The 10,563-nt window shown below is 40.9% G+C and overlaps 1 protein-coding gene and 1 long non-coding RNA gene across 2 annotated transcripts in view; both read right to left on the bottom strand.

The window, feature by feature from the left end:
* Positions 1–3,441: 3,441 nt before the first annotated feature.
* Positions 3,442–6,807, bottom strand: LOC123517640 (agglutinin-like protein ARB_02240). Its single transcript, XM_045277941.1, has 5 exons — positions 6,652–6,807; positions 5,696–5,828; positions 4,969–5,373; positions 3,795–3,915; positions 3,442–3,631 (listed from the first exon to the last, which is right to left on the bottom strand). The coding sequence occupies exons 1-5, from the start codon at positions 6,657–6,659 to the stop codon at positions 3,591–3,593; spliced, it is 708 nt and encodes a 235-aa protein (XP_045133876.1). The 5' UTR covers positions 6,660–6,807; the 3' UTR covers positions 3,442–3,590.
* Positions 6,808–8,629: 1,822 nt separating this feature from the next.
* LOC123517622 overlaps positions 8,630–10,563 on the bottom strand; it is a 21,382-nt gene continuing 19,448 nt past the window's right edge. The window contains exon 3 of the long non-coding RNA XR_006678512.1: positions 8,630–8,895. This is a non-coding gene — a long non-coding RNA (uncharacterized LOC123517622). The remainder of the gene's footprint in view (positions 8,896–10,563) is intronic.

The following is a 10,563-nucleotide window of genomic DNA, read 5'->3' as shown; positions in this document are numbered from 1 at the left end:
GAAAAAATGGTGGATAACTTTGTCTTCCTTGAATGTATGAAGGAACGAGCAAAGTACTGTTTGAAGTATTCGCTCCTCAACCCTGGCCGCTTCGCCCACTGCTTCAGGTCCAACCACAGGCCCTCAATGTTCTGAGTGTGGATATTGGGGTTGCTGGAATCCACAAAGTGTTGTTTGTGGTTAATCATGTCGTGCGTATAGCCTTCATCGCACAGTTTGCTATACGCACGCCGCTAGTCACACACAAGGAACGATATCTTCAACACTACGTGGTGAATTCCAACATGGAGTGAACACGTTTGTCATTTGGTCCTTAAGCCATAAACGATCATGATAGGTGACAGGAATGATGAATGATGAGTAGAGGACTCGTGTCCCAAGAGATTACTTTCCTCTGTTGGTCTACGCTCTCCTCTTTTAAATACAATATACATACGTACACTATATGTACATTCCTATCACAATGCTATGCACAACTTCTACATACCACGGTTTTCTGCTGGTGTACATGAGGCATTGCAAAAAACCTTACCTACTACACATCTACAACTGTGTACAAAATCTACAAATTTATCCCCCAAATCTACAAATACTCAACTACACCAGTGATGAAGATTCGTGGCCAACCTTCAGAACTTAACTGGTACGTTATACAAGAATCACCCTCTTCTTCCTCCTCTTCCTCCTTCTTCTCCTACTCCTCTTGTTCCTTTGGCTATACCGGCAGTAACAGTCTCGTGTCTGTTGTATGTCTTGCACGCTCACTCCAAACACTTCCCTCACTTCTTTGGTGTTAGTAGTACTGAATCCTGGAACAAGATTTGAAACAATATTGAAATGGCGCCAACAGTAATAAGTCCTGAAAAAAAATAACAAGAAAGAGTTCAAAACCTTTTAAAATAAGACACGTGGAAATAAAAGTGTAATGTGCAAACCACAATACTCACATCATGGTCACTCAACACTTCATTCTGGGCTTGCTTCACTGTAGTCATACTCCTATGGGAGGAATATAATACCGTCCTGTTCAATGGTGCATGCAGCCGCGCGCTCCTGTCCACCTCAGTGCCTGTTGTCTTGTGGTACACTGGGTGGGTTGGGGAAGCTTGTGTGGATGATATAACGTCGACGCATCTTCAGGAACCCGACAAACATCTGTACACTGAAAATGGATGGTCCCGCATGGAGAGGATCTGGGCGACTCCACGCACTTGTCAATGTCTGAGTGTGGAGAAATACACTCAGAAACACAGATTTAATAGAAGTTAAGGAGAGAGATTAAAAAAGAGGGAGTAACGAGAGATTTACACGCATTTCAGGAACAAATATTCAGGAATACGTTAAGGAAAACTACAAAAATTACATCACTAATAAGAAATGCATATGGGAAGATAAAATTATACTTAATCATAAAGAACAACCTATCCGCAAATCGCTGATCTTAGTCATACTCGTGAGACTAAATGCATGTTCATGTATGCCAAGAATAACAAAAGTATCCTTGAATACCATAATAACTTCTTTAGGTTGCTAAATGTAGAGGTGAAGGACTGAGAAGTTTAAGAAGACACACCGTAGAGTGACAGTGACAGTCCAGGCCTCACCTTCACAGTTGAACTTCCTGACGAGTCAGTATTCTGGCCCGACATTCTTCTCCCGGCACTCGTCAGTGCCACACAGCTGCACAAACTCATCCTGCCACAAGGAAGGCATTTGCATCAGTATTGTCAAGTTGTGATCTTTTATTATACTGTATACATTATAAGAAAACCTGCAACTTTTATATGAAACAATGGAGTTCAGGGCATGAGTTAAGCCTTGCGTGCAAGAGTGACAAAAGCAAGACCTCACCTCTCCGTTACTGCAGTAGGCATTGAAGCCATCACACATGCGCTGCTTCGGGATACCATTGACACAGCAGTAGGAGAACTGACTGTCTGAGGTACATAAGTCGTTGCTGTTCCGTGCGGGGGTCGTCTGTAGGTATGTCTACCAGCATTGCATTGTGTGAGTGAGATGCTGGCTTTGTATTTTAACACCACTATTATTCATGACTTAGACTATGTTAAGGTAAATTTAGATGGACTAGATGGTGTTTTAAGAGAGAGAATCCCTAGCAGTAAGTTACGACAATCCTGTTGATCATAGCTCTCCGTCTTTCCTTTAAATACAAATAACAGACAAACCACAAAAACTACACTCCCACACCCACACTCAAAGGTTCACATTAATGTTGCCTACAATAAGCAAAGTTGCCCAATGTCATTCACCTTTATGTATATTGTGAATCACATTAGATATTTGTATTATTTTCATCTTAATATTCTCCAGCTTATGTACTGTGAATTAACCCCACCCACACACAAGCCTACCGACTCAATGATCACTTCCAAATTATTACTACTACTACTACTACTAGTATATACTACTGCTACTACTACTACTACTACTACTTAGTATTACTACTGCTACTACTACTATTATTACTACTACTACTACTACTTCCGCTACTACTATTACTACTACTACTACTACTACTACTACTACTACTACTACTACTACTACTACTACTACTACTACTACTACTACTACTTCTACTACTTCTACTACTGCTACTTCCACTACTACTACTACTACTACTACTACTACTTCTGCTGCTGCTACTACTACTACTACTACTACTACTACTACTACTAAACTTCCTGTCACACTTCTATTCCTACGATAACTGAGGAGGGACAGAACAGGTTTGGGAAGGATACCATGGTGTTGTGTGGTATTGTGTGGTAGGATGGTGCTGTGTGACGGTGGTGGTGATGGTGGTAGTGTGGTGTGCTGTGGTGTTAAAGTCTACACTCCTACAGCATTAAGTCCCTTACGTGTGTGTGTGTGTGTGTGTGTGTGTGTGAGTGTGTTTCACTGTTTGATCTGCTGCAGTCTCTGACGAGACAGCCAGACGTTACCCTACGGAACGAGCTCAGAGCTCATTATTTCCGATCTTCGGATAGGCCTGAGACCAGGCACATACCACACACCGGGACAACAAGGTCACAACTCCTCGATTTACATCCCGTACCTACTCACTGCTAGGTGAACAGGGGCTACACGTGAAAGGAGACACACCCAAATATCTCCACCCGGCCGGAGAATCGAACCCCGGTCCTCTGGCTTGTGAAGCCAGCGCTCTAACCACTGAGCTACCGTGTGTGTGTGTGTGTGTGTGTGTGTGTGTGTGTGTGTGTGTGTGTGTGTGTGTGTGTGTGTGTGAGAGAGAGAGAGAGAGAGAGAGAGAGAGAGAGAGAGAGAGAGAGAGAGAGAGAGAGAGAGAGAGAGAGAGAGAGAGAGAGAGAGAGAGAACAATGCACTGTACAGAATATACTAAGTATGTAAACATTTTTGCAAATAAAGGAAAATTACCAAGAGAAAAATAAGACCACATAATTTACTTAGAAACTTTATTTAAATTATGAGCAATAATATAGTTGTAAACTGTAAATATCCTTGGACAGTTGGAGGTGGAAAGAACAGTGGCTGGGTGGCTGTGTTAAGCTCGCCCCGGCTCATCCTCAGCGCCAGATCTCAGTGGTGACTTAGAATACAATGCCCTTGGCGGGTGGCTCGTAGTCGTAACCTGCAGGACACACGGTGGAAGGAAATATTAGTCATAGGCACGCGGTGGGCTGACATGGAAAGACATACAGTATACTAAGGTTCCTGGATTCAGTGATGGAAGAATTGCTTGAAATGGGTGTGACTGAGGAAAGGTAGCTAGGGCAAGTGTGGAGGATACTTACCGCCCTTAGTGGTTTGCGGGATCTCGATCTTCAGGGTGGTGGTGACGTAGGAGGTGATGGTGGAAAATTCAGTGGAGTACACGGTCTCCACCTCAGTGAAGTACAGGGAGGTTGTCTGCACCTGTAACACAACAAGGAGTCATTAGTTGTGAGTTACAATAATGATAAAGACGTTAATTATAGTAGCGAATGAATTTTGAAATGATGTAATAGTGTCATAGTGAGTCTACTTCGATTAGCACAGTCTGTTATGTTGAGTTAGAGCAGGCAATTAGTTTTCAGATTCATCTCAGGCAAAGAATTAAACTTTTCAGGCTGAGACTCATAATTGCTCGAGAAGTATCTACATTTACTTGGTGACGACTCAATAAAGAAAATAATAGAAAAAATAGAAAAAAGGACAGGAACTATAGTGAATTTTTTAGTGCATGTATAAGACCTCTCTCAAGAAAAAAAACGTATGAATATATGATTATGTTCCTGCTTTCTAAGGCGCGGTACCGCGACTTCAATGATACAACTATAGTGATCCATTATTACAATTACACTGATGAATAGCTGCCGTACTGAAGGTCTTATGAAAAGTACGAACAAAAACAGACAACTTTATGAATGGTCGAAGATAAACAGAAATCTTTGGTCAAGAATTTCGATTTCTGTAAGGCGTCAAGTGCACTGGCTAAAGTCAGAAACGGAAGAAAAACACTAGGTCAATTTATCTCTACAAGAAAATAAGGAATAGGCCAAGAAACCGGTCAATTTAGTTTTAGAGATGCCTTCATGCATGCTTCTCTTTTGAGACTGACGTAGGTTAAGAAGGAATTAAATCATAGTCTTTAAGTTGTACTAGGGGATGATAAGAGTGAAGTGAGCAACATTATCAAGATGTCAGAAATGATGTGTTCAAATCTGACAAAGAAAAAAAAAAAAGGAACATTTTCATATTAAGGTGGTAGACGAGTTGAATACATTCGATAATTACGTTCCCATTGCCTAGCCAATAGAAAGATGTATAGATATGCATGATAGGTGGAAAGAGATAAGTATGTTTTATACAGGGATTATTATATGAAGGTTTGATGGCTCCTTGCAGCTTCATTTATGCTGTAACGTTCACTTATGGCAGCTAAAGCTCCGGAACGACTAGAAGGAATGACTGAAGTGGGTGCCTTACCTGGACCTCGGTGGAGTAGACGGTGTCAGTGAGGTAACTGGTCTCGGTGACGGAGACAGTGGAGTAGTGAGTGTTGTGGATTGTGGAGTAGGTGGTCTCGGTGATGTAGGAAGGCTCCACCACGGTGCTCACCACGGTCTCGTATTGAATCTCAGTGGAGTAGACAGTGTCGGTCACCACCTGGGTTGTGGTCACGTAATCAGTGCTGTAGACAACGTCGACCACGGTGGAATAAATGGTTTCCGTGATGTAGGAGGGCTCTATCACGGTGGATACGACGGTCTGGTAGTCGGTGACCTGCTGGGTTTCTGTGACCGTGACGTAGTTATCGACAGTGGTGGTGACGTAGGAGGGAACAGTCTCAGTCACAGTCACCAGCTTATCCACGTACTGCGGCTCACAAGGCTGCAAGAGGAGACCAGTGTTGGCTTGGTTGAGGAGAAACTACGTAATGAACCGAAGAGGCTAACGTAATTATCTATAATTCCATTCAGTTCGTGGAGTGTACGTAACATCGACGTATACATGCATTACGTACACTCCATTTATGCAAAACATGTTTACATTTTCGTTTTATCTACCTTTCTATCAACAGACCTCTGTATCTATCCATCTATCTATCTATCCATCCATCTATCTGTATGTTCATTATTCACTAAATTTTCTCTAAGATTGCTGTTCACGTGAAGAAGCATTACAGAAAAAAAAGAAAATGAAGAATCCTTACCGGCTCCTTGATGGGAAGTCCATAGAACTGGTCGATCTGCTTGGTCTGCTGCGGGGGAGCGTAGAATTCAATGGGTTTACCTGGCAGGGCCAGCACAGCGCTGCTTGCCGCCAGCAGGACCAGGAGGCCGTATCTGCACACAGGAAAAATTGCTTTGTGAATCTGCTCTATTAAAGTTATAAGAGAACATACATAAAAAAAAGGACAAAATATTTTTTCCATCACGGCAGAAGAGCTTCATATACTATAACAACCTCATAGCAATTAGATTCCAGCGAAGAGTTATGTTTATCTTTACATTTCGGAAGTTCAGTAACCTATAGCATATCATTTTTGATGTGGTTAGCGTTTTCTCTCGCTAAGTCTTCTGATCTCTTCAGAATCTATCAGTTACCAGGTTTACTAAGACTGTCAGCTAACCAAACCATCTACGGGAGAGTGAGAGAAAACCCAAATGATAACCGAAATAAGTCTGGTATATGACTTTCAACCATGACTGTAGTACCATAGCTTTTTCATAAATGTCTTCTCGCTGAAAATACGCCGTTGGCAGTCTATCGCACTGCATGAAAAATAAAGGCAATTCAGCCATGGCGATTTCTTTTCAAAACCTTTGGACAACATTTGAAAGTATTATAGCCTGCCAGATTTGGGTCAGCAAAGGTGCCATTTCTTGTTACTTTTTTGCTGCTTATTATCTCACAACAAAAATAACGAGTAGCTCTATTTGAAATGGAAAATACAATAGTCAATGACCAACGAAATGATTAGTCAGGCTCTCACGGGTGTCTTTCGCATTGTTGATGCAGAATCCACGTTAAAAATTGCCAGTAGAATAATGAAAACATCCCTTGGGAAACTATCATCTTTCACTAGAGCCCATCAAAAATAGTGGAAATATGACGTCGCGACGCTTGAGGCTCTGTTCTGTACCAGCACGCTCTTAGACTACTGACCTGAGCATGGTTGTGTTCAGGTTATGGTGTGGGAGGACTGCTGCCACCTGGATCTGTACCAAGAGAATGAGTGACCACCATCATCCACGCCTTCGTTATATACTCGCATCCGCTACCCCGCCTCGCCTCGCCCCGCCCTACTCCCGCGCCTTGTCCCGCTGGACGGCCATGAAGAAACCTGGGAATCCATGAGTCAGGCTGAAGATGCTCACGCTCACCTCAGTGCGTCGCAACCTAGGAACCTGCTGGCACATTGTCATATACGCGCAAGATCGACACCTCAATAGTACACATTATTATTGATTAATCCCTAATAACGCCATACTTGAACAGGAAATCTTAGACAATGAAGTATATAAGTCGTTATTGGGCAAGCCGTAGTTTCCTGTTACAGTATATCCATCACCCCGGAGCGCTCCAGTACTATAGCGGCGTTTGGCAACCAGAGCGGGAATCCAGACCGGGCAACTCACTACCAAGAATCAACTGTTCCTGAGCTCGTGTTTATAAATGCTTTGGACTCAGGTAAGGATACTTTTGAAGGACACGGGACTGATTATATTATAGTTTGTGCTTTTTTTGATTGATGATATGCAGGTTAATAACACAAAATCATCCCTGAAATAACGAAAACACCGATGAAAAATGAAAACCCTCTTAACTTCCGCTAGAGATAATGAATGAAGTTGATTAAGACACCTGAGAGTCACATCACTTAAACAAGCAACTCTGAGACAAGTTACTGAGGAGAAAACTATTAGACTTATTAAAAAAAAAAAAAAAAAAAACACCAGGGGCAGAAATTTGTAGAGAAAAGTTTATTTGATAAGCTGTGTGAGGAAGCAGGTCTTTAGTTGTAGAAAAGGCGGGCGTTGTCTTTATTGGAGGTGGTTGGGCAGAATTGGCTTGGCGAGGAAGAGAGGAAGAGAGCAAGGGTGTGGTGTGGAAGTAGTTATGTACATTACTTGTCTGCATCCATCCATCTCTCTCTCTCTCTCTCTCTCTCTCTCTCTCTCTCTCTCTCTCTCTCTCAACAGACCTAGCCCTATGATTCTATTATTTTGATTCTATTTTGAAATTTATAATTCTTGGGGTCAATAAATGTATCAGTATCAGTATCAGTATCAGTATCTCTCTCTCTCTCTCTCTCTCTCTCTCTCTATACGCTTATGTCACCGCCACGCCCATCACAATCATCACCATCACTGCCTTGCCTTGCATCTCTTCTTAGCATTGATCATTTATGTTTTCTTTTGTTTGAACCAATTGGGTGTATCAAATCTTTTCATCACTGCATATTGATACACTTTCATATTTTAGATGACTTTTCTACCTTCATTTACTTATTGCATAAACCACAAGAGCTCACTATGTCAGTTTATATTAATGATGGTGATTGTCTTCCTAATACGAAATTTGCTGTAACACATGATTTAATATTCTAGACATCTGCCGTGTCTGTCTTCTTTTTCCTGATATGCAACTGACTACATCATATATTCTATACACTTCATGGTATCTTTCCTAATATACAACACTCTATCATCTCATATTCAACCTCCGTATTCTGAGACGATTTGGGATCCGTAAGAGCTAGCTCCCTTTGGGGGACACATAGAAGATAATTCCGGTTACTAATAAAGATACATAATACTTGTTCAGCTGTTACTGGACTTATGAAAACATTATTCAAAACCACACACACACACAAAAAAAATCACTATAAACTATTGGCGGTAAGCGAGCGAAGGCACTGAAAAGCTTAACCCCTTCAATACCAGGACGCGTTTTCATATTCATTCTGTTTACTATTTGGCGATTTTATACAGATTTAGAAACTTGTGAGGGGGATTATAATAGTGAAGACTGTTGCCATTAATCTTATGACCTCCAAAGATCCTTTCTAATGCAAATAAAGTCGTCTAATGGCACCTAAAACTCATGGCAAAAATGCGTCCCAGTATTGAAGAGGTTAAAAACATACCAGACAAGATAAAGAATAGAGTAACATGTACTACTTACTTTCTGGATCTGCCTCTTCTCTTCACTCTTTAATTAAGTTGCGTTTGCTTTGAGTCTGATCTGGCTGGTGTGAGGTAGTCAGGTATAGTTGTTTCTGGCTGGGGCTTATCGAGGCTGGCTGGCTGGTCAAGTCTTGTTTGAGTCTGTTGTGTTATCGGAGCATATCGGTCACTGCAACTCCCTCATTGATTTCTATTCATAGTCACTTCATGACTCACAATCCTGAGAGAGGCCGAACTAAACATGAAGGAGGCGCCATGGCAGATACGAAGCATTATATTTTCCTTCAGCACAGTGTTCCGCTTTTGTCATTCATAATGTGGGTTAGGTTAGGTTAGTGTTGGTTGAAAGAGATGGTTTAAGAAATTTCAATGGCAACGCTAAAATTTCAACGGAGACACTGAAGAAAGCGAGGTAACCATCCGACAGGAAACACAACAGCATTTTTTGTGTTTATAATTCGATTCATCAAATATACTTTTTCTTTTTCCTCTCGTGCAGTTCACTAAACAAACAAGTATTTTTTATTTATTTTCATGAGAGAGAGAGAGAGAGAGAGAGAGAGAGAGAGCGTAGTGGAGATAGAGCAACACCTGTGAGGGAGGCAAGGGAGCAGCAGTGCCACAGGACCACAGGACACAAAACACGTTCCCTCTGCTTCTTCACTTTTCTTGAATTTGAACCTTGAAAAAAAAAAAAAAATAGAAGAAAAGGAAGGTATACAGCATAAGCGAGATATTACAATAAAAAAAAAAAAAAAAAATTGACGCCACGGTAAATAAAACGCTTTTCCTTTTTTTTTTTTCTCGCCATTTTATTCCAGTTTTGGTTTTTGTATGATTCGACATTTCTTCTCACTTCCCCCATCCAGTGAAGAGAAGGAGAAGTGAAAGAAAAATGCTCCATTAGATTTTCAAGAAAGGAAGGAAAGGGCGATACTGCAGATACATTTCTTCTTACCATTATTTTTCTTCTTCCTCTTTTTCTTTTCTTCTTCTTTTTTTCTTTTTTCTTTTTTTCCTTCTATTCTTATTTTATCTTCCTCTTTTCTTTCTTCTTCTTTTTCTTTTTCTTCTTCTTTTTCATTTTCCTCTTCCTCTTCCTCTTCTTAGTCTAGTTCTTCTCTTATTCCCTTCGTTCTACCTTTCCTTTTTTTCTTTCTTACTAATTTTTCTTCCCTCTCTTTGTCTTTTCCTTCCTTTGTCCTTCCTGTCTCTATCATCCTCTCAATTTCTACCCATAATCTGAACACATCTCTCAAGAAAGTGACAGGAAGCAAGATACAAAAATACAGAGGAAAGCAATGGAAAAAGCACTCTGTTGGACACGGTATTTCCTCTCTCTCCTTCTCGACCTTCTCACACCAATTCCATCTGGTTTAATGTGAACACCTTTTCCCTCACTCTCATTTCCCTCTCACCTTCAAAAGTAAAAGGGAGGAAAATGTCTGAGGAACGCATTGAATAAACATTACAAGAGACTCAATATTTCTTCTCCGCTCCTTCTTGACCAAAGTTTCGACCGATTTCAGAGTCGAATTGTGTGAGATACTTCAACCCATTAACTCCTTCAGTACTGAGACACGCGTTTTACCTTAAGCTTTGAGTATGATTGGATGGTTTTATATAGATTAGCAAGGGTCCATGGGGGTGAGAAGATTAATGGCCAGGGTCTTCACTATCTTAATCCCCACATAAGGGGCTGAAAACCGTATAAAACTACCAAATAGTAACCAGAATAGGTATGAAAATGCGTCATGGTACTGAAGGGGTTAAGAAAGAAAAGTTAAGATGAACAAGAGGAAAAGGAAGTTAAAGAAAATTTTAAAGGATGCATCGTACTTTTCTCTTTTTCCTTGTCCTAAATTTGATATCGTTAGTAATAATAATA

The sequence above is a fragment of the Portunus trituberculatus genome, chromosome 42, assembly GCF_017591435.1.
Source record: "Portunus trituberculatus isolate SZX2019 chromosome 42, ASM1759143v1, whole genome shotgun sequence".
Classification (NCBI taxonomy): Eukaryota; Metazoa; Arthropoda; class Malacostraca; order Decapoda; family Portunidae; genus Portunus; species Portunus trituberculatus.
Note: the sequence above shows the minus strand (reverse complement) of the source record. Positions and strands in the feature narration are given on the sequence as shown.

What these genes read in the sequence shown, in the direction of transcription:
- LOC123517640 (XM_045277941.1), bottom strand. An exon ending in GACTTCCCATCAAGGAGCCG is followed by an intron (nt 5,374 to 5,695) that starts GTAAGGATTCTT and finishes CTCCTCTTGCAG; the next exon opens with CCTTGTGAGCCGCAGTACGT. An exon ending in TCTACTCCACCGAGGTCCAG is followed by an intron (nt 3,916 to 4,968) that starts GTAAGGCACCCA and finishes GTTGTGTTACAG; the next exon opens with GTGCAGACAACCTCCCTGTA.